This window comes from Kwoniella shivajii, chromosome 11 (assembly GCF_035658355.1).
Source record: "Kwoniella shivajii chromosome 11, complete sequence".
Classification (NCBI taxonomy): domain Eukaryota; kingdom Fungi; phylum Basidiomycota; class Tremellomycetes; order Tremellales; family Cryptococcaceae; genus Kwoniella; species Kwoniella shivajii.
In genome coordinates, this window is record NC_085918.1 from 1047359 (window position 1) to 1069226 (window position 21868).

The following is a 21868-nucleotide window of genomic DNA, read 5'->3' on the forward strand; positions in this document are numbered from 1 at the left end:
AGGGTTCTACTGACCATGTCAGCAACGAACGGCCATTCTAGAGCAAGCACAACTTCTTCCGCATCCCCTACCCCGATTGCTACCGCTTTCATCAAAGAGAAGTCTACACAGACCTCTTCCACGCCTCGAGCGAGACATCTAATACATCCTGCTTTGGCCTCGCCCCCCAATTCCCCTCCTCGAGGAATGAGTGCATCCTCGCCCTATGACTCGGTGAAACATGTTTCTTCGCAAGCAACAAGCAGTACGCCGAAACGTGTGGCCAGCAAAGCTGGTGGAACGTCTGATTTGAAGGGGACTGATATGAACGGTGGCATGCCAGCACTCAATCTCTCGCCCCGCAGCGTCAGCGGTAAGTCAAGTATTCTGTTCTTTGTGATTCGCGCAAATGCTGACTCCGTCTGCCGTCAGGACCTCATCCAATTCAGGTTCTTGCCCAGACGACACCACGGTCCTCGAGCCGGAATCCACAGGAATTCCGATCGACACCATCACATAACCCTTTGATAAATACACCTCCCATTCCAGTTGCGTATCCTCGACCTACTCCTGCTTTTACATCGCCACCTTTAGATTCTCTCCCTCGGCGAGACCCAACAAAGCGGACCAGTCGCTTTGATGATGCCGATGGAGTGCCTCTGCCCGAAGGAGCCCAAGCGCCTGTGTATGCTCTTACCGCAACGCCGGCTGAGAAAGGTCACTCCGATACTCGACGATCAGCATCATCAAGCCGTCGCAATCACTCTGTCAAGGTGGAGAGGCGGACTGGCATACCGGTAGAGGCAGTTAACAATGCTCTAGCCGCTGCAGAGCCGCGAAAAGCTTCTCACAACAATGTAGCTCCTTTATCCCCTGCTACCAAGGTCAGAACACATGAACAGCTCACTGAAGCTGGCGCATACGCCAGAGCGATAGCCGCTACCATGAGCAATCGGCAACCCGAGGATCCGGTCAGCACACCAGTTCCGCAGCGACGTGTGTCAAGACCATTACCAACTCCACCCAATCCAAAACACATACCCAGTAACTCTTCGAAAGCTAACATGGTAGTCATAGCAAGTAGTCCCAAACCCCTCGGGGCGCCTCCCAAAGTAGAGAGAAAGACTTCTGCAGGCGACAATATCCAGATCAACGAAGCAACAGTCACTTTTTTGAAAACGGATCTGCCTCGTCACAGCAAGAGATCATCGAGTCAACCAATCAACTTTGACTTCCCACGTTCCCCTACGCTACCTCCATTGCTTGATCCTCGTAACAGCGAGAGCCCTAAAAAGGATCCCGTTACTCAATGGACGGGACCCTCAGACTCAACAAAATTGACTCATGACAGTACATCTTTGCATACAGTTCGATCACCCATTCAAGTGTCATCGGCTCTTTCCAGGCGAGCGGTTTCTTCACCCCTAGCTAGTCCGAGTACTTCCTCAAATCCCCAAAACAATACACCGCAGATGCAAGTTCCGGTTATCAATGCAAGAGAACGGGATTTCCGAGATAGGCCTAAAGCGACAATTACATTCATCTTGCTCCCCGCGCAGATTCAGGCCGCTATATTGCCGCATTTGAGCATAAACTCGTTCCTCTCACTGACAGGTGCATCCAATATCATTCGGAAACGATTTACCGGCGAGAGCGTCGGTAGATGGGTGATGAAGGAATGGGGTGTAGAAATCGACAAGGCGAAGGGACGCACGTGGCCTAATTTGACTGTTTGGGAAGGGTTCTGTGAGTTTCTTGCTTCATAGCCTCCGCTGACAGCAATTAGTGGAGTCTTTACTTCATGACCCTCTCAGCTATAGCACGTACCCTCCTCAATGGTACAATCTTCTTCAGCACCTGTGTCTGTCTCATACCCTCATCGTTTTACATCTTCGGCAGCTACCCCTAACCGCATTCCCCAATGCTCCACCTTTACCCTTTGAGGATGAAATGGCAGTGCCGACTTTACCTTTTTCCACTTCGACGCATAGTTTTGGCAGTCACCGTGCTCGATCCCGTATGGGCAGTGCCGCCGGTTCAGACTCGGGTAGTCTTGCACCCAAGACAAAGATGCCTCGGCAAGAGAGGCTGGTAGAGATCGTAATGCCCGAACCACTCGCTTCCCAATCAGCTCAAGATAGCGAAGTAAAGCTTGATGCCCAGAAGCCTCGTCGTCGCGGTTCGATTAGTTCTATCGCTTCTGCCGCTTCATTGTCCTTTGGCCGCCGGCGTAGCGCTAGCATCAACATAGAGCCAAAAGTTGAAGCCCCATCTGGTATACTATCTGGTAAAGCGGCTCTACCACCAGTTAGCTATCCGGCTGCGAAACGTTACGGCTTCAAACGGCATGGCGAGCCTACTCGATCACGCACGTCTTCCGAGTCCGGTCGACCTGGATCTATTTTCTCGGTACAGAGCAATCCCTCAATCTCAGCTCACCAACGCGTATCCAGCGTTTACAGTGGACGTCAGTCGTTCGCTATAGACCGAAACGCGCCGCCGATACCAAGTTTCCCTGCTGAATTACCAATGCCACCTCCTATTGGTGGAGGTCATCGATCTAGCTTTGCAAGCAGCGATGCCAGCCGTCGGTCCGATCACGGTGGATCCTCTCCTGTAAGCAGCGGCTACAATCCGAGAAGAGAAGTTTACACTCCACCTCCTAACCGCACCGAGCCAACTTTTGAACGTCCGATCCCTTTCACATTCGGTCGATCTCCAATACTACGAGTATTCGTCCCGCTTTCCGAACGTGTCCAGCGCTGGCCTTCGGCTGAGGGCGCCGCAACGGCTGTGAAAGAACTGGAGAAATGCGGTGCTTTAAGAAGGATGAAGCTCGGTGATTTGGTGGTCAGTCGAACCATTATTTCTGTAACATGCGCTGACCCTTTTGCCAGGTCAACACAGCGATCCGGAAACCGAAAACCACTGAACATGTTCTGCTTTTTGTTCCGTTTATCAGGCATCTGCTCGTTCCTCTGGAATATACCTTTTCTCCGACTGGTCATCTGCCTATGTATGTGAATGGCTTTCACGTTCCCCCTTCATATTATTACCCGTTTTTACCCACACCCCAGATCGTATATCTCGACCTCACGCCATTTGCCAATCAAGTGATACAATCTATACGACTTGCGTACGACCGAAGGGATGTGACCGTAGCTTCCGGCGCACGGTTGACCGCGAAGCGCTATCTACATGTAGCTGGGTTTGAAATACGGCCAGAGCATGTGGTTGCTCCTGAATGGCACGGTATGGTGTCTTTAGAGGCTGAAGGAACGGCAGAAGGGAAACAAGATATTGAGAAACGCTTGGTCGGCGGGAATTTACATCCCTGGGAGGTAGTGAGGGACAAAAGCATGATAGGCACAATCTGGCTGCGACTTGTCAAACAGGAGATGCAGTCTTAAATCACGCTATGCATTCCTGTAATCACGTTCGTTTGCTCCTTTTGTTCTTCCTCTTCTCCACAATTCTCGCGTGTGACACTTGTTGTTGCTGCTGCTGCTTGACTTCGTCAAACGTGTCCAGCAATGCAGAATGGACCCACGAAGCAAAGCCTCCAGCAATGAAGCCTAGAATGGAACCCACTGTAGGTGTAAGAGGATAGCTCTGTCGTTGAGTCAGTAGTATACAGCGATTTGTCTCTCCGCATCGCTCACCTGAAAAGGACGGTCCCAGTCCAGAGGTATAGGCACAACGCCTACCCAGGCGCCGACTAGAGTTCCAATAACAGGATATACCAATGCTCGTTCCAATGGAGTTTCAGGACTACCTGTCAGCTATGATGTTGTCCGCCCAAATACTCACCGAAATTCGCAGAACAGCCGCGTCATACGAAACCTAGCATAAGTCCCGCTGTCATAAATCGAAGGGACACCTAAAGTTTGTACCACTGGCCAAACGGTAAGGATCGAAAGATGCATGGCAAGTAAAGCGGTGTGAAAATGATGGCTGTTGATGTTATTAGCGAAAACAAGTCAACTCTGAAACTCACCTATCGATAGGAGCTCCGAGGGTAACCAAGAGAACGTAGATGACAACGCTAGTGGCTAGAATTGACAAGGAGCACTGCCCTATCCTCTGATCAGTCAGCTCAGAGCAATTTTCAGACCGACTAACCTGTAACATCTGTTTGTTCCTCTCCATTCGCTCTGTAAAGTCATCAACTTGATCCACCTTCTTCACCGACGCGGCCCACCATCTACGCATTCTTGATCCCCACCATGACATACACAAGAGCATACCGAAGAGATCCCAGACCATTGTCGCGAGAGGTCGAGAAGTCATCGGCGTTAGAAAGGGGTATTCTGGTCTATCGGCCGACGACGATTGCGTAGGCTGACCGACGAACCATGGTGTTGACCGAGGCAGCAGCACAAAAGACCCACACAGAAGAGCTGAGAGATAAGAATGAAGAGCAAAGTACTCTGGAAGGTTGAACATGACCTTTGCCATGTTGTTTGACTGAGCTGACTGGGAAAGAATAAGTAGAAAGACCGATGAAGAATTAGTTGTCAACTGAGACGCGCACTCTTGAAAGCGTTGCTGCAATTCACGTGGCGGTTTAGCACATATTTTTGAGCCCGCTAGGCTGAGATTTTATCGCTGTGCACCTGCTGTAGATGCCGATGCAATGATCCGTTTTCATATTATGCTACACAACGTCTATCAAGGGGTAAAGTCAAGGTATATATGAAATTCAACGAGGCTCGACACTATTTGTATTCCTTCTTGATAATTCGATCGATCCTCCCGGAAGTCGAGGATGGATCTCCACATCTCCAATATCTTCGTCTTCATCGTCCTCAGGTAGGCCAGGTAATTGTTCGAATTCTCGAGCATGTTCCAACTCGATCGGATTATTTTCGTTTGTAGTTGTACTGTTACCTTTCAACTTCGAGCGACCTCTGGATTTAGATCTGGTAATACGTCTGCCTGTAGCATCGAGCCCTGTCACCCAGTTGACATCGATCAGAGTCTGCTCTTCAATCCTCGATTTATGATTTGCACTCACTCGCGAGTTCCTATTGCCCTCCAACAGCATTGTATCCACCTCGCACGCTCCCTCTTCGTTTGCTTCCTCCTCCACCAAAGACACCTTCGACTGACCCCAATATTTTACCGAAAAATCCACTTCTAGATTCTGCTTCTGATTTATTCGTGATTGGTAATGTTGATCCATTAGAGTAACGTCTTCTAGATCTGCTTCCTACCAAAGAAGAGTTTTCAGATCCACCTGACCCATCTTCGTCATCTTCTCCGTCTGATCCTGAACCTTCTTCTTCGTCCTCGTCATCGTCATCTAGCTCGGGTTCTGCATGACGCTTCAGCGACGAAAATTCAAGATAAAAAAGCATCGCTTACCATCCTGGAATAACAGATTCATCTCTTCAAGCGGTACACCTCGAGTTTCGGGATACAGGAAGTACACGAGTACGAAAGACAGTGCACAGAAGAACGCGTGCATGGGGTATAATCGCCACCCAATCAGTTCTTGGAAGAGCGGGGTGGAAACGCCGACCCAGTAGTTCTGGTGGAAGTCAGCGATATGGAGCGCGGAGCAGTCTAACGACACATACGAAAAGCCAGTTCTAGCACCCAAACCAACGTTAGCTGAATTTTCAACTATCGTTGAGGACAGACTTACTGTAGCTGTAGAAAGCGAGACACCTTTTGCTCTGAAGGCAAGAGGCATGATCTCAGGAGGGTAAAGCCTTATTTCCAAATCAGCGCTGTCCATCTTTCTGAAGTTTGCCAGGCTGCTCACCAAGGTACAGGTCCCCAACTCATTCCGAACGCAGCGTTGTAGATGACCACACAAACGACGACTGATCCCACTTCAGCTCCTGTTTTTACGGCATTTTAAGTGTAGATATGGACACACCTGCATTGGGAGTAATAGCTTGGTCTATATATATCCACCATCCCGTGGCAGTCAATGCTATCGCCATGGCTACAGCCCCAGTGAGAAGAATTGGTCGCCGTCCAGCTCGATCCATTAAGAACCATCTGTATTGACGAGTCAGATCGCCTGCTACAAGGGATAGAACAGATAGCTTACGGAGGTATAGAACTCGCTATGTAAAATAGCGAATTGATACCTGTCATCAAGATTGCATCTCGACCAATCCAACCTGCCTCTGTATGTATGTGTCAGCGGAGTCTTTCTGCTGACAAAGGGCTTGGGACATACGTTCAAAGACCAGCGCTACTCAAAAGTGGTGAGCAGAGTTCAGACAAGTATCATTGTTATGCGACTCACGGGCATAGTATGAGATGACTGCATGCCATGATCAGTTTCATATCACATAACTTGATAGAACGGTCCCGCTTACCGTTGATACCGTTCTTATCTCAGCCGTTAGCGACTGACCGTTGCGATCCGCATCGCAGACACTCACCAATTGAGCAAACATCTGACTGCTCATAGCAATCAAGACCCTACCTTTATATCTTCTCCAGAGGGCTGTATAGCTTCTATCACCTACTGCGCGCTATGTAAGTATCCGTAGTGGATCAGCTGGGTTCATGTACAAACCAGATCAACTTACATCTGCAAGAACAGCGTCTTTGATCTCCTTGAATTCTTCTTGAACACTATATGAATCTAGGTCTTTCCCTTGGAAATCCGCAATAACCGCCAATCCTTCGACATCTTGATCTGTGTCAATGAGGTATCTACAGCCGTCACGTTAATCAAAGGCACATTCAGGCAGGCCGAGGCTTCGCCGGGAAGTTGACGAAAAGAAAAGCCCGAACCTACCTAGGTGATTCAGGAGCGACAAAACTTCCGATAGCGAGGACGATACCTCCGATACATTGGATGGATAGGGGTACTCGCCATGATAGGTCGGATTGTAAGTATGAACAGAGATAGTCTATCCACTAAGAGAGTGTCAGCTGGAACATGTATGGGAGGTGCTAACAGTGATTGTTTGAGGGCAGAGTAAGAGGAGAAGAATGAGGATGACTGGATAGAGTGGTTCGATCGGCAGAGCCATGTTCAAAGATGGACTGTTGAGTACGTACGACAGAAGATGCATATCCAATGATGTTTCCAGTGAATTCAACAGATCCTAACAAACCTCTCTAGATGCCTGTCATCAGCATCATAGCATTCTTGTTGTGATTAAATGTAAGGAGAGGAAGGAGAGGACTCACATGACTAGCAGGTGATATTTCAGACTATCAGGCTCACCCAATCAGTATGCTTTGATCAACTAATCATACGAGAGTGGTCTGAAAGGTAGATAAACATACCTGATAGATTGGTACTACCATACTTAACATCCCGACACCGAATCCACTGATGATTCTACCAAGAATCATAGTCTTGAATCCGATGCACCAAGTCTGAATCGCGCCTCCAACAGTGAAGACGAAAGCACCACTTCTCAAAGTCATCCTTCTACCGTAGTTATCGGCGAGATGAGCTGCCAAAAGGGATGTTACTGTAACCGCCCAGGTCCAGATATTAGCGGGTCTCGAGCTTCCCTGACAGGCAACAGCGTTACGGATGGGAGATAGAAAATCATACGTACTGAAAGCTCCTATTTCTAACACCGCTACCATACTACTCGGAGATTTCAGCTCGAAACAAAGGCGCAGAGACATCATGAGACATATTACTCACTTCCCCACTTCCCCGGCGGTAGGTGAATCGACTAGTAACAAATGAAATCAGATCGTGCCGCTGAGTAATCCCTCGAATGAACTCACAGTACGCTCTGACGAGTAGGATAAATGAATACAGGCATTAGCTTCTTATATGATGGTCTTGGATGATACTGAAGTACTTGATGCAGTGAAAACCCACTTGAAATAAGGTCCAGTGATCACACCTGTATCTTAGTGTCAGCAGGATGAATAGTCCGTTTGCATGCGCGTTGAAGCCTACCAGACATAACCCTGCCATCCGAAACCAATGATATTGATTTAGTATTCATTCTCACATGATGCACATCATACTCACCCTTGATCGTATCTATTAGGAGAGTTGATCAGCTCTAAAGACCCGATGTATACAAAGTAAGCTCACCCAAATAACCATACTCCTATACTCAGGAACACCGAAACGCTATACAATAGCTTATGGCCCTTCAATTTGTGATCTGTTTTCCCTCTGACCAACGGGACAGATATCTCCGACATATTAGCTTATTACTTCGATCTGGTTATCGCTTCATGTGCGAAGGACAAAGTAATTAGATCGTTATTCGTTGAACGTTGATTGATGGTAACAATTGGTAAGATACAAGGCGCGGGGGTGTTTTTCTTTTGCCTTGCTTTTCCTGTTGACAAAGGACTGTACTTAACCGTCTCCTGTAGCAATTGCCCAACTATACCGGTGCCACTGTAGATGACCAGGTGTGGGATTGCCTTTGTGATAACGTTTGTCAAGCGGAAAACCGACTACTGATGTAGAGGAGTGCAACGAGTAAAGACGCGATGCTGTACCGGAGTTGGTCCGAATGGGATTGAAGCAAGGGAAGCTGGAGGAAAAAGGGCTTCGCCCCATGTGGCGCTAGTCATAACTTTTTGATGATGTGGCGCATAAGACCGAATGTGCGGACGAGGTCCTTTGTTTTTGCCCCCCGTGAACTAAGGAATGTATAAGTGAAGATAAGGTATTCATTGATGAATGCATGTGAGAGGGGGTTGGGTCTGGTCGAACCCAGCGTCTGCTGAAAAGTACTTGCAATCATTATATGACCATGAATGAAGAAGGTGAACTCGTTCACATGACACCACACAGCCAGGCACGTAATATGCAGAAACAAAAAAGAGAAATATCATTTTGTGTTCACTCATCTAGGAAGAAAGTACAGTTCGATGCATCTCTGCGGAGATTATCAATTGGGTAAAGGTATATTCTGCAACAAGACTCGCCAAACTGCCCAGCCAATCCGTCCAAAACCCTCTCCTCCGCTACCCTTACCTCCCGCCCTCCTTCTAGCTTCTTCAGTGACTTGATCGTTGAAAACTCCGGTCTTGCTCCTCGCATCTATGATGTGAGAGACGATGTTCGGGGTGAATTCAGGATGGCCTTGTACAGTCAATATTTGTGCAACGGGATGTGAAGGTGAGGACAGCGGATGATAACGAACGAAGGAGTGTACAGGATATCTGGTAGTGGAAAGGAGGAGCTGACAAGACGGTGGGAGAGAAGGTACATGGTCTCGGTGCTGGAATAGAACCTTGTTAGCGTCTTCCAATTTGGTAGTGATTGAGATTTTGGACACGATAATTCACCATTTGTTCGATATACTGAGAAAGGGAGGCAATGTCAGCCACCGCAACTCATAAGTTCCCTAGATTTGCTTTACCTACCACTTTGAGGTCACCGCCATGACCTGGAACTTCCTTTCCCTCCGTTTGATCTCCTGTCCAAGTCCACCATTTCTTCCCTTCTTCAGTCAATTCACAACCGTAAACACCGATTTCCCACCCATTTCCACCGCTTGTACACTCTCCACCCAGGGCTAAAGATATAATTTGATGTCCGAAACATATTCCTATAAATTTCAGATGACTGTGTTGTGGTGAGGATGTCAGACGGCGAATGAAGGAAATGAGAGGAGGGATGAAAGGATTGGTGGAGTCGTGAGCAGTATGTTCTGCGATGGCATATATCAGTCAGCCTAGTACTGAGTGGTTTCTTGATAATTCTGTGGCATTCGATAGACGAACAATTGTATCGCCTTTCACGTCGTAAGATGAGAGGGGACTCACTGGATCCAGTCAGGACGATGGCATCATAGCCGTCATGGGATCCAGCTAACAGCTTTTCTTCAGCTGGATACTCTCCTTTATCCACAACGTCATAGCCATCCATTATAAGTTCGGTATTCTTAGCTACAGCAACATCGGGATACGTTGAAAGGGATTGTAAGAGCCATCGTCTATAAATATCAAGATCTAGCCCAAATTTGTCAGAGAGCAGCACACAAAACGATTATGCCAATGCTGATAATTGTAGATAGGCTGAAGACTATTCACTTACATGTACCATCTTCCTGTATCACTGCTGGTACCTAAAGCATAATCGAGATTAGTCATTTGTCTACAGATATCACTTTAAAGAATGATAGTACATACAGGAGTATCGTTAATCAGCAAGGCTATTCGCATGGTTCTTTTTGTCATTTTCAATATTGATTCTTTCTTGTTCAATTATAGGTTCTGATAAAGCGTAGTGTGTTTACAAGCACTCTATTATGTCTTTATGGAATATTAAAAATGGAGATCAAGAGGTTTATGCACAGTGCGAGTGATACATGAAATCTCAAGGACAGGAATCGAGTCAAGAGATGAATGATAATGAGAGGTCTATTGATAACGCAGATAATGTCGTCTTGCCATCTCACAAACTATTATTATGTCGGACGAAGCCGATCTACCTTGATGATTGATCAAGTCGGATCTGCGGAATCTCTTGTTACAATGCTTCTTAATCTAACGAGAGATAAGGGGGCCTTGAATGCTTGAATTGTCATAAATGACACCTGTTGCCATGCTTGGGAACCAAACTTCTGCGTTTTCTACGCTGTCTACCATAGAGTATCAATAATATGAACCTACATGCATCTTCCCAAATTACTTCAAAACTACTCATTATCCCGGTTATTCTTTATTCGATCCTCCACTTTTCTCAATCCCTTTCTCTTCTCAATCGCCACCCAAACTGAACGACTCATTACTCATTCACCTTTGATAGCACAAGCAATCTGAAGTCCATTCATATTTGTAGTTTGGAGTCTCAACCTCGTTGTCATTTTCCTCTTGTCAATCCATCATGTCGGGAGAATCAAGTAACGCTCTGGTTCTTCGAACAGGTCCTGCCCCGAAAATCATTTCTGGACCCAAAACAGGACAACAATCATTATATCAACAACATGTCCTAGATGTGAGTTCATCTTGTCGCTTTAGTCGATTCATCTGCGTGGTTGCCACAAACATTCTCAAACTTCTTTACTGATTATGTTATTCACAGGAAGACACATACACCGACGCTTTATCCCATATTATCAGCAGAGACTTTTTCCCCAATCTTCCCCACTTGCACGCTACGAATGACTATCTGACAGCCTTGACGGAAAATGATCCCGAGTTACTTTCGTCCTCTATTCGCAAGTTGGCCCATTTGGCTCAAGAGAAAGACGCTGGTAGGACTCCAGTTGGCGGTAGACGAAGCTTAGATGATATCGATGTTGAAAGAGCCAGAAGAACTGAATTCGCGATGACTGGAACACCATATATCTCAATGCCCGGAGCAAGAGGTGGAACCACTAAAACCCCCATCGGTGCAAGAGGATGGGAAACTCCGAACACGATCGGCGAAAGCTCGAGATCAGCCAGGAGAAGATATGAAGATTACGACGAATTGGATGGCTGCGGTATTAGCAATAAGATACCGGAATCTGGATCTAAACCTATCAAAAGACAAAGACAACGTATGATAAGAGACGACCTGTCTTTGGACGCTTTCCAAAGAAACTACACTTCGGAAGACAACGCATCATTTGTTCAAATAGTAGAAGAGGAGAATAAGAAAAGGAGAGAAGAAAGATGGGGGTGGGCATGGGAAGCTGAAAAGAAAGCCAATCAAAGGAGAATAGAAGGTGAAGAAAAAAGAAAGATGATCTTGCACGCTGCCACAACTGGTCAATGGAGAGTCAACGGCGAGGGGGTGAGATTAATTGGTGGATTGGCAGAAGGTGGAAGAGACAGGAATGATGGTGAAGCTTGGCAGAGTACCAAGCTGTTAGACGGCACCCAAAATCTGATCTCAGCGGAAGGCCCCGGAGGGGAGGATGACAAGAGCAGTGGTGCTCTTGTGTCTCATTTGTCTGGATCGTCTTCGACAGCACTGATCAAGACTGGTGAAATTCATTCGGAATCTCATTCGAAATTAGCAGGAATAGCACTCCCACCAAAACACCCACTTACACAAGCTTTGACCCAAGCGGGTCTTCCAGCGACCGCCATAATATCCACAGAAGATGGACAGATTGTGCCTCATCGCGAGGGGGCTTCTGGAACTGATGATGGAAGAGGAAGGGGAGACGAGGAAAAGGCTTTGAGATTGAGAGTCGAGGCTGCGGTCATGGGTGACGGAGATAGAGCAACAGTCTCCTTAGGAGGTAGCGGTGCAGATCAATGGGGATATAAGGTACGCGAAGGTCTTCCCGTCTCACATCATTTTTCTGAAAGCTGACAAAGCTCTGCACCAGACTAGGAACAACCTGATGTTTCCCGCCGATTCCAACTCAGCACCGTATCCTAAACCCCGTTCCGAGAATACCGAACCAGTTGCCAATCCGCCTTCTATTTCTCACGCTAATACAAGATTACCTGAAGAGGAAGAAGTCAGACCTGGTAGAGGTGCAGGAAGTAGTAGAAGAGGTAGCAGTCCTGCCAGAAGCTGGGTTGATGCGGCTGTGAAAGGGACTCCTTGTGAGTCGTATTGGTATACATTAGGCCAGGCATTGATCGCTAAAACTATGTGCTATAGATCACCGCGAACCTTCAATGCCAACGATTAACAACTACCCATTACTTCCCAATGATCCATCACCTTCTCCACAAGATCTGCCTTCTCTGTTGACCTGGGGAACTTTGCTTTCCACTCCGCGAGCACTTGACGGCAATGATGATCCTTTAGATACGTCAAAATCATTCCGACTGCCAGAGAATAAAAGACGCGATGAAATTGGAAGAAAATTAGCTGATAAGGCAAGTCGGTCCATATCAGAAAGAGCAAAATCTTTCACGCCCCAACGTAGTGGATCCACGTTATCGACCACCCTTCGAGCTGCTGCAGACAGATCACGCCGCGCAGAAAAAACACCTTACAATGGGAAGGGGAAAATGCTACCTCCTTCGTCAACGATGACACCGAGAAGGCAGGCGGATAATCTCACTCCGGCAGCGAGAAACCTACTAGAAAGAAGTGTAGGTAGATCACCACTGATTCATTCAGGTTCTTCCTTTGGTCGTGCAGGAGGATTATCGACTAGTGGGAGGAATAGAGGAGCCGTGATGGAGAACAAGTCTGGATGGGGTGGCAAAACCGAAAGAAGAATGACCTGGACGCCAAGTCCGAAGAAATGAGTTTAATGAATGTCACGAAATTCAAGAAATGGTATAGTACGAAATGCATGTATGCATTTACCTGAGTCTACCGAAAAATTTAGCACATTCACCCCATCAATTCCAGAATTGACGCTGTCTTTCCTATTTTCCGGAGTGTGTATCCTTCTCCCACCAGATATCTCTTCCTGTGAAATTTCACGACTAATCTCTAATACAAGTTAACAAACATTGCCCGATTCCGGGTCATCGCTCAAACCTTGCCCTCTCTTAATCTACGATGGTTGATGCCCATCCTACCGTCAATTCCGTTCGCTACTGACCCATCAGGACCGTATCGCGTGAAAGCTGATGAAGCTCCGCCAGTCGTTGTTCGTGGATAAGGGGTATCAAGATCGGCTTGAACGTATCCTGTAGCGGAGGAAGCTGAAATGTATGAACCACGAACGAAGTGAGTGAGCCCTGTTCTGACATTTTGAGATATACTAAATAGGGGGTGAGTTCACTCACACCCGTCATATCTCGCTCTTGGCGTATTACCGCCATCCCCCCACGCCATGGACCCGCCTGCACCAGCAGCTGAACCAGCTTGGGAACCAGGATAATACGCTGAACGAGCTACGTTTTCTGGCCTGTTATAGGGTGATATGTGATTCTGATGTGCTGCCGGGCTCCACCCAGCCGGAGCTTGATTCGGGGGAGGTCCTGCAAGCTTGAGGACAGCAGGAATTTGTCAGTACTATTCCGTTCAGGACAACTACTAGCAGGAGACACAAAATTAGCCGGGACACAACTTACCTCTCTTCCTTCAAGATACCCATAGTGACCCATTCTACCTTGTTTCATCATGGAGGAGTCATATGGTCTTAATCCTCCATCGGCATGACTGACAGATCGGGCGCTCGTAGGCCTAGTGTGATCCATCGTTGAACCGGCTTGATTGCCACTCACCACCATATATGGATTATAGCCACCTTGCATCATATTTCCAGAACCTACACCCGCATTGCCCCATTGGTAGGGATCATACATCATGGAGTTTGCCCTGGAAATGATGGGAGGTCGAGTCAGAGGTGAAGGGGGTAAAGGCGTCGTTGAGGGTCGGAGAGGTGGTGGTGAATGAGCACCATGAAGTGGCGAATAACCAAGGAGATCGGGTGTTCGAGGATTTCGAGTAGACGATTTCCCATCACCAGACACGATCCGGCGGTAATATGTAGTAGGTCGTTGAGGATAGGTAGGTGACATTCGCGAGTTCGAGGGAAATATGTATAAAGCGCAATAGACCAATTGTCAGCTTCAATTCTCTCTCTTCAGCCAAGTCACACCCCGGGAAACGCTAATATATACACGATGGTCACAAGCAACATTAGGAGAGATGGTTTCGGAGCTCCTTTATCGTCGCAACCGAACCCTGCCGTCCCATCAACCGACCGAAAGGAGCAGATGAAACGAACTTCTGCCACCGGCCGGCACTTGATCGAACATCGTAGCGTCACTTCCGAGCCAACTTGACCCAAGTAGATCAAAAGGAAATGAAAATATGGAATAAAGGCGAAGTGTCTAAACCAACCCATTAAGCGAGCCGCCTGTTCCCATTCCCATACCCATACCCATACCCATACCACTCATTCCCATCCCTGTCATTCCCTGACCGGCTGTACCTGCCATCCCAATGCCCATATTCCGCATACGAGGGAAGGCTTGTCCACTACCCGCACCGGAAGCCATCATATTGTTACCACCACTACCGCCACAACCGCTACTCAGACCGAAACCGATGCCGCCGTAGGGAGTAGGCTGAGCTTGATGTATAGGCTGTTCGTAGCCCATACCCGTACCGTATTGTCCCGCAATGGACTGTAAAGCAGAAGGATGGAGGGGTGGAGTCGTCCCAAACATGATTGGTAGGTTGATCAAGAGAAATGAATGGCGTAAGGAGGATACAAGAATGTGAGTTGTTGAGGGCAAGAAGGGGTGATCAACAATTACATGGGTTATTATATATATAAATCATGTTCGATCACCCCTTATTGCAGCTCTTTGGAAGGGTGCAATAGTTCGTGACGGATCCAGCAAAAATGGGGTGGACGACAACAAAAGCAGAAAGGCAATCCTTTCGAACAAAGGAGGATGGATACCAAGGGATGCAATGGACATATAATCGCACAAAATCCTGAAAGGATGATCATGAAAGTACACTTACGGCTCATCATACCTCTCCACAGGTATGAGGGGTGTAGAGTCTTCTGCATTGGATTGATTGGGTAGTGTTGGAATTGCATCAACGTGTTGAGCTGCTCTGCCACTGGCAGCAAGCAAAAACAGCACATCAGCAACATACTATCGCTTCATGCAGGTGATTCTTACGATAAAACTCACTGGTAGTCTGGAACTACTCGTGGATCATCTGCAATCAGTCCCATGCCCCACCAATAAGACGGATCCCAATATCCTTGTTCTGGATAATATCCTTCTATACCATGCACCTGTCCCGTTCCCGTTCCATTATCATGGTAGGCCATTCCATAAGGATCAGGATATCCCCAACATTGCGCTTGAGACATATATTCTGGCATACGCTCTTGTCCATGATGCTGGGATTGTGTTTCAAGCACTTGTCCATTTTTCTTTGCCTCACTGACATCTTTAACCTTCAAAGGCTGATTCTCAGAAGTTCTTGTCTGTCTAGCTCGATTTGGCTGTGACAGCGTCGGATGAGGTAATCTGGGGATTGTATGGTGATGATTTTCGTATTCTTCTGAATGTGCGATCCCTTCTACAGCGCCTGGTCTAGCGACTTCTCTTGCTCTTGGAATCCAGTCTCTTGTTCCAAAAGTATCAGAATCTGCTATACCACCCTCTCGTTCTGCCTTTTTTGCTTTCCAATCTTCATATTCTTTCCGAGCTTTCTCAGCCAATGCGGGGTCGTAACGGGTGTTGTGATTTCCCCAATGTGATTCTTCTGATAAGTCTGCGTTATCAGAAGAGGGTGAGAAGAGTGGAATTGGAAGAGTGTCATCAGGTTGATTTCTCAACATCGAATCGGATGCGCGGAGTGGATGCAGCCTTGGCCTAACTCCTATATGGACAGAGGTAACCCCAGTCGGAGCAGCACGTACTGGTACTCTTGGCAAAGTAGGGGGGAAAGCTGCGAAACAAGTCGATCAGCTCTCCAACTTAGATAGAAGTGAGGGGTACGAGACACGCGAAACTCAACGAGCTGACTCACCAACATATCTTCCTATATCTCTTCTGACTCTATCTTCAGCCTCCCTTGCAGGATCTCTTCCAGTCTCCCATATTCCGGCTCTTTCCCATTCCATATCTTTCTGTCTTTGTTCCTGTTTTTCTTCAGCCGATATACCTTTCCCACCTGCAGGTGTATCAAATGCGCGGATATCAAGCTGGCGAGTATCTCTGACCATTTCTGCTTCCCACTCCTCTGCTAACGTAACCTCCGTTCTAGCCGGAGAAACAAGTTGTTTTGGAACCGGTACTCTTCGGCTGGAAGGGGGACGATGAGGGGCGAACTCGTGTGAAGGTTGAGTGATTTGTGCTCTTGGAGGCTGATCCTGTTGGGTAACACGACTACTCGATGTTGTCTTAGTGGGTGTCATTGGGTTCGAAGAGATCGCTCTGGCGGGCACTGTAGTTGGTCTGGACAGTGATGCATTGGTTCCAGCTCTTGAAGAAGGTCTTGATCCGGCTTCAGAACCACCCAAGTTGGTTTTGGATGGTTTAGTGTGGATGGTTTGTACTTGATCTCTAGAGTTGTGCTGGGTGACTTTGCGAGCAGCGTTCACTGTCGCTTCCTGGTACAGGGAATTTTTGGAAGAGGACTGTCGAAGTTGTTGTGACGAAGGCTTCGATCTCACCTTTACATCAGATCTGGGAGATGATGGAGCGGAAGAGATCATTGAACGAAGTCTAGGTCGTAGGGGAGAGTCAGTGAGTCCCAGTGCAGATGAAGATGAAGTAGACATGGTGGATGGATATGTGTTAGAACTGGACGTTGATATGAAACTATCTCGGAGTGTCATGCTGTATTGAGGACGATATGAGAATTCAGATAGAGGTAAACTAAGTTGAAGGTAGAATGTAGATGATTGTCGTTGCATGAACACTCACAAGACTTGATTGCTATTTGTGGAGTCAGATGCTGTTTTGTTTGACTGTGTTTGTTTTGTTCCATTTAGCTTTTTGGTTAGTAGAATATCATTCAACTTGAAGAGGTCAGTACTCATAGTGTGTGTTTGGCTCAAATAATAGATCATCACTCATGCTTTTCGGTGGGAGTTTGATGATAAAACCCATGAAGATGGGGCAAGCTGATGATATATGGATTCCTTGGAGCGCTATCTCTGATGACAAAGTATCGGAATAAAATGCTATATCGATCGGTCCAGCATCAGTGGACATTGATCACTGCGAGTGACAAGGATGAGAGATTCTTCCAACCGTCGTCGGCATCAGACGGGTACGGCATGATCGGTCAATTCTCCACAACCGCTCATTACCCTGATATTAATGCAGATACCGGTCCGAAATTAACACCTCCTTTTCCACAATCCGAAGAAATCTTGTTGTGACTCCGAATGTGTTTGCTCAATCCCGCAAGCTGAGCAGCGCTGCCTCACAGATCGGGTTTGGAGCTACGCGGGCCTTCAGGGACCTTTGCGTAAATGAGTGGCAATGACAAAATCAGGAAATCAGGTGGGACAATGGTGAAGGGGGACCTCTCTCCCCATCTACGCCCCTCTTCTCCCCATCAAGATATGATCAGGGTTCATGTATCGTATTTCAGGCCAGTCTCCTACGGCCCGGAGCGTCTCATCCTAAGAGATTTTGGGCGTCTTGATCATTAGAAAATAACTTGTTATAATCAGAATATACAAGAAGGAGGCGTAAGAGATCGCAGGACTTGTTCTTTCTTGCTAGCTTGATAAGTTTTTCACCAAATAGAAATATCGTTTCTGGCATTCATAATGAGTGCTACACAGGTTAAGAAAGATGCCGACAAGGGCGAAACCATTCAGCTGGAAGACGCCGTCGGTTTCGAAGATCCAGTCAAACCCAATGATCCCGTCGTCCGTGATCACAGTGACATCTACTATGAGGCTATGGAGAGATACCCTGATGACTCTCATATAAACCCAGACGATGAGAAGAGATTGAAACGAAAACTTGATAGGAGGATCATTCCTCTTTTGGGTATCTGCTACTTCTTCTACGTGAGTGAATACCTTTGTGAGTTTTTGATTGTGACTATCATTGACGATGTTTTACCGTAATTCTCATTGATACAGTATGTCGACAAAACAACACTTTCATACGCTGCTATTTTCGGTATCAAAAAGGATTTGAATCTAGGCAAACAGGATTATTCATGGCTCAGTTCAATCTTCTATTTCGGTTGGCTTGCTTGGGCGATTCCATCAAATCTGATCATGCAACGTTTTCCTCCTGCCTACTACCTTGGTGCCAACATATTCTTCTGGGGTGTCTTTTTGATGTGAGTAAACGAAGAAGAGCACTTTATGTATCGCCTGCTGATTCGGGGTGGTTTCTCTCAATTGACAGGGCTCAAGCTGCTGCTAAGAACTTCGCCGCTATTGCTGCTTTGCGGGTCATTTCTGGTGCAGCCGAAGCAATTGCTGATCCCGCGTAAGTCTGAATGATCTTCTCACGCAACTCGGCAAGCCGACATGCTGAACCTATGACAGTTTCATGTTAATCACATCGATGTATTATACTCGAGCTGAACAACCTTCTCGAATTTCTTGTTGGTACGCTTTCAATGGTATAGGAGTTGCTGGAGGTGGATTGATCGGTGCGTTCGAATGTCGATTTATTCCTGCTGTACAAATCAAGTGGATGCTGACATTTGCCTTCCTTTCTTCCAAAAGGCTACGGAATCGGTAACATCAAGGGGGCACTTGCGTCTTGGAGATATGAGTTTTTAGTGGTTGGGGCGGCATGCTCAGCTTGGGCAATATGCCTGCTGCTTTTCTTACCAAACTCTCCTGCAAGTTTCAGAGGTTTCACTCATGACGAGAGATTGTAGGTCACACCTGAAACCTCCTTATCAGTGACCATTTCGCTCACTGAGGCTGTCACAATATGTAGGCTTATGATTGCTCGAATGCGAAAGAACCAAACTGGTATCGAGAGTAGAAAGATCAAATGGGGTCAAGTCAGAGAAGCGTTCGCAGATTACAAAACGTACATGTTCTGCTTTCTTGGGTTAATCGGTAACATCCCCAACGGCGGTATCAGTAATTTCTCTACTCTTGTAAGTCGCTGCGAAACGTTTGTTTCTTAGTAGCAATCTGCTAAGCTGACTAAACCAACGTCTTCAGGTTATTCAAGGTTTAGGATTCGATACGCTTCATACCGCCTTATTGGGTATCCCCCAAGGAGCGTTCGTTGTTGTCTGGATTGGTGCCGGTGCGTTAATCAACGATAGACTTCCCAAGAACAGCAGGACCTTTGTTTGTGCACTTTTCATGTTGCCTACCATCGGTGGTGCTTTGGGGTTCCTCTTAGCTCCCAAGGATGCCTACATAGGGAGATTAATCTGTTTGTGAGTAAATCTATCTGATCAACCAGCACGGACAAAGACTGATGGCCGTATTTAATTGTCATTTCCAGCTATCTCACCGGATCTTACCAGTGTTCATTCGTACTTTCACTATCGTTGATTACTTCTAATTCAGGAGGTCAATCAAAGAAGATGATTGTATCAGCTATGATCTGGTTTGGTGCCTGTGTAGGTAATATCGTGGGACCATTCTTCTTCAAGACAGAGCAAGCCCCCAAGTACTCTTTGGGTATTGGCGCCATCCTTGTCTGCAACATCTTGGAATTCCTCTTGTTCTTCGCTTTCAGATTCGCCTTCATGTATGAGAATAGAAAGAAAAAGATCGCCCTGGAGAATTCACAAGAGATTTACGACGCAAACGCAACCGCCTTCGCAGACTTGACAGACAAAGAAAATCCCCATTTCGAATATGTCTATTAGGTAACAAACAAAGAGTAGAGATAGAAAATTATTATAGAAGTTTATACAAGCGATAATAAATAGAGTCGAGATGTCCCGTATTGTCGTTGATCGGTGCCATAACGGTGGTAAACCCAATATGAAATTCAGAAGATCCCGGGTTCAGATTTACGATGTTCAGGTGACGAAAAACATCCACTGTCATGTTCATGTTTGTACATATCGGTCAATGGTATACGGTACGAAGCCATCGTTATGATATCCCCTCTTTACAAAGTCAGCCTCTAAGCAGACTTCTGGTACCCATCATTTCCACTCGTAAACCCGTAGCGCTTCTGCAAATGAGTCGCGAGCATGACCAAGACTCGAATAATAAAAATATTGTACAAGGTACATTTGGAATTAGCATTGACAGCCTGATGCTTGAGGTACTTCTTGAGGAGTAGATGAGACATCGATTTCTGATAACGACATTCAGGTATTAGCGGTGTCAAGTAGTGGAAAGATATGTTAAGTTCTCTCAGCATCCTGCCAAACGAGTACGACTGCAATGATGTCTCTAGCACCATGCACCGGAGACAAGAGGAACGGACTTACTTGTATTTGCGGTTTCTTTCACTTCAGCGCTTCCACCGGGTAATGCCATGGCGATCTTCTTGAACAATGTTTTGACGTTGTATCCCGCTTTGGCAGAGGTTTCTATTGACATGACACCTAATTCCTTTGCTCTCTTGTCGAGCTCTTCTGGTGTCACTTGTCTATTTGAAACGACCGAGGTCAGCAAGTGCCGATAGATTAGGGAACCTAGGGAACCTGCGCTTAAAGGGGGACCTTTTGGGCAATAGGGTAAAGCCGAAGTCCACTAACTCACCGTTTGTCATTAAGATCCGTTTTATTCCCCACCAGTACAATGATCACATCTTGACCTCTTTCGTTCCTGACGTCGTCTACCCATTTGGTCGTATTAAGGAAAGATGTTCGGTCTAGAACCAGCTCGTCGCTGTCAGCTCTCCATGAGCGACGTGGTTATGACGGCGTCATATGTTTAGACATACTTGTGATATCGTATACTATAACGGCTACTGAAGAATCTCGTATATACGACGGGATGAGCGATCTGAATCGTTCTTGACTGATCGGAATCATTGTACAATCAGCGGATGCTGCGAAACAATTGGCTCCAGCGGATTGAGGTATGGCTCACCCTGCAGTGTCCCATAGTTGTAATCTAACCGTTCTATCTTCCAAATACATAGTCTTCGATAAAAAGTCGATACCTATCGCGATTTGCAGGTCAGCGTACAAGACGATACATTTCAATGAAGAAGAGCGTACCTATAGTTGCTTGATACGTATTGTCAAAGGTGTCATACATCTATTCCCATCGTCGTTCAGCGGTCGTAGTTTCAGGCAGACAAGCGAGGAGGGAGACCCACAAATCTAGTAATTAAACTCGTTTTTCCAACTGACTGTTCACCAAGAAAAACTAACTTGAATTTCTTCAATGGCGTACTCGCAGAAGAGAAATCACCAGCAGTGGAAGGGGTTTGAGGATTGGACATTGTAGAATGGCTTGAAAGATGATAGGGAGAACGTCTTGGATAATGGGATGCCGCGCTCAGAACACTGCACGGTTGTACGAGTGAGTTTTCAAGAAGAAGACAGAGTAGTATCGAGGCTATCGATTTGGCGAGTAAGTCAGGCAGTGATCAAGTATGATGGATGTGGACGATTACTAAGTATTCAGTGTAACAATGGATAAGAGATTGAGGTTAAACAAGCCGAAGATCA

The 21868-nt window shown here is 46.7% G+C and overlaps 11 protein-coding genes across 11 annotated transcripts; 4 read left to right on the forward strand and 7 right to left on the reverse strand.

Moving 5' to 3' along the window:
* Positions 1 to 15: 15 nt before the first annotated feature.
* On the forward strand, positions 16 to 1745 carry IL334_007799 (uncharacterized protein; the record flags this gene model as incomplete). The annotated part of the gene is made up of 2 exons (XM_062939488.1): positions 16 to 352; positions 412 to 1745. The coding sequence occupies 2 exons, from the start codon at positions 16 to 18 to the stop codon at positions 1743 to 1745; spliced, it is 1671 nt and encodes a 556-aa protein (XP_062795539.1).
* Positions 1746 to 2049: 304 nt separating this feature from the next.
* On the forward strand, positions 2050 to 3389 carry IL334_007800 (uncharacterized protein; the record flags this gene model as incomplete). Its single annotated transcript, XM_062939489.1, has 2 exons — positions 2050 to 2829; positions 2877 to 3389. The coding sequence occupies 2 exons, from the start codon at positions 2050 to 2052 to the stop codon at positions 3387 to 3389; spliced, it is 1293 nt and encodes a 430-aa protein (XP_062795540.1).
* Positions 3390 to 3411: 22 nt separating this feature from the next.
* Positions 3412 to 4437, reverse strand: IL334_007801 (uncharacterized protein; the record flags this gene model as incomplete). The annotated part of the gene is made up of 5 exons (XM_062939490.1): positions 3412 to 3591; positions 3642 to 3750; positions 3805 to 3933; positions 3977 to 4050; positions 4102 to 4437. 5 exons carry the CDS (start codon positions 4435 to 4437, stop codon positions 3412 to 3414), a joined length of 828 nt encoding a protein of 275 aa, XP_062795541.1.
* A 244-nt stretch (positions 4438 to 4681) lies between these two features.
* Positions 4682 to 8133, reverse strand: IL334_007802 (uncharacterized protein; the record flags this gene model as incomplete). The annotated part of the gene is made up of 20 exons (XM_062939491.1): positions 4682 to 4965; positions 5036 to 5296; positions 5347 to 5512; positions 5562 to 5573; positions 5630 to 5696; positions 5750 to 5810; positions 5867 to 5991; positions 6044 to 6122; positions 6245 to 6262; positions 6356 to 6476; positions 6534 to 6660; positions 6746 to 6867; positions 7012 to 7071; positions 7144 to 7167; positions 7243 to 7433; positions 7524 to 7555; positions 7616 to 7646; positions 7702 to 7709; positions 7955 to 7966; positions 8021 to 8133. 20 exons carry the CDS (start codon positions 8131 to 8133, stop codon positions 4682 to 4684), a joined length of 1914 nt encoding a protein of 637 aa, XP_062795542.1.
* A 701-nt stretch (positions 8134 to 8834) lies between these two features.
* Positions 8835 to 10128, reverse strand: IL334_007803 (uncharacterized protein; the record flags this gene model as incomplete). Its single annotated transcript, XM_062939492.1, has 6 exons — positions 8835 to 9167; positions 9235 to 9249; positions 9313 to 9599; positions 9715 to 9900; positions 9986 to 10016; positions 10081 to 10128. 6 exons carry the CDS (start codon positions 10126 to 10128, stop codon positions 8835 to 8837), a joined length of 900 nt encoding a protein of 299 aa, XP_062795543.1.
* Positions 10129 to 10777: 649 nt separating this feature from the next.
* On the forward strand, positions 10778 to 13095 carry IL334_007804 (uncharacterized protein; the record flags this gene model as incomplete). Its single annotated transcript, XM_062939493.1, has 4 exons — positions 10778 to 10888; positions 10976 to 12154; positions 12216 to 12438; positions 12497 to 13095. The coding sequence occupies 4 exons, from the start codon at positions 10778 to 10780 to the stop codon at positions 13093 to 13095; spliced, it is 2112 nt and encodes a 703-aa protein (XP_062795544.1).
* Positions 13096 to 13327: 232 nt separating this feature from the next.
* On the reverse strand, positions 13328 to 14322 carry IL334_007805 (uncharacterized protein; the record flags this gene model as incomplete). The annotated part of the gene is made up of 3 exons (XM_062939494.1): positions 13328 to 13500; positions 13585 to 13786; positions 13873 to 14322. The coding sequence occupies 3 exons, from the start codon at positions 14320 to 14322 to the stop codon at positions 13328 to 13330; spliced, it is 825 nt and encodes a 274-aa protein (XP_062795545.1).
* Positions 14323 to 14637: 315 nt separating this feature from the next.
* On the reverse strand, positions 14638 to 14976 carry IL334_007806 (uncharacterized protein; the record flags this gene model as incomplete). Its single annotated transcript, XM_062939495.1, has 1 exon — positions 14638 to 14976. One exon carries the CDS (start codon positions 14974 to 14976, stop codon positions 14638 to 14640), a length of 339 nt encoding a protein of 112 aa, XP_062795546.1.
* Positions 14977 to 15276: 300 nt separating this feature from the next.
* On the reverse strand, positions 15277 to 17117 carry IL334_007807 (uncharacterized protein; the record flags this gene model as incomplete). Its single annotated transcript, XM_062939496.1, has 3 exons — positions 15277 to 15382; positions 15457 to 16225; positions 16307 to 17117. The coding sequence occupies 3 exons, from the start codon at positions 17115 to 17117 to the stop codon at positions 15277 to 15279; spliced, it is 1686 nt and encodes a 561-aa protein (XP_062795547.1).
* A 945-nt stretch (positions 17118 to 18062) lies between these two features.
* IL334_007808 (uncharacterized protein) lies at positions 18063 to 20098 on the forward strand (the record flags this gene model as incomplete). The annotated part of the gene is made up of 8 exons (XM_062939497.1): positions 18063 to 18308; positions 18384 to 18589; positions 18658 to 18741; positions 18801 to 18907; positions 18984 to 19137; positions 19204 to 19369; positions 19437 to 19660; positions 19729 to 20098. The coding sequence occupies 8 exons, from the start codon at positions 18063 to 18065 to the stop codon at positions 20096 to 20098; spliced, it is 1557 nt and encodes a 518-aa protein (XP_062795548.1).
* Positions 20099 to 20479: 381 nt separating this feature from the next.
* Positions 20480 to 21639, reverse strand: IL334_007809 (uncharacterized protein; the record flags this gene model as incomplete). The annotated part of the gene is made up of 7 exons (XM_062939498.1): positions 20480 to 20538; positions 20675 to 20835; positions 20949 to 21060; positions 21133 to 21209; positions 21282 to 21354; positions 21413 to 21452; positions 21514 to 21639. The coding sequence occupies 7 exons, from the start codon at positions 21637 to 21639 to the stop codon at positions 20480 to 20482; spliced, it is 648 nt and encodes a 215-aa protein (XP_062795549.1).
* Between the last annotated feature and the right edge of the window lie 229 nt (positions 21640 to 21868).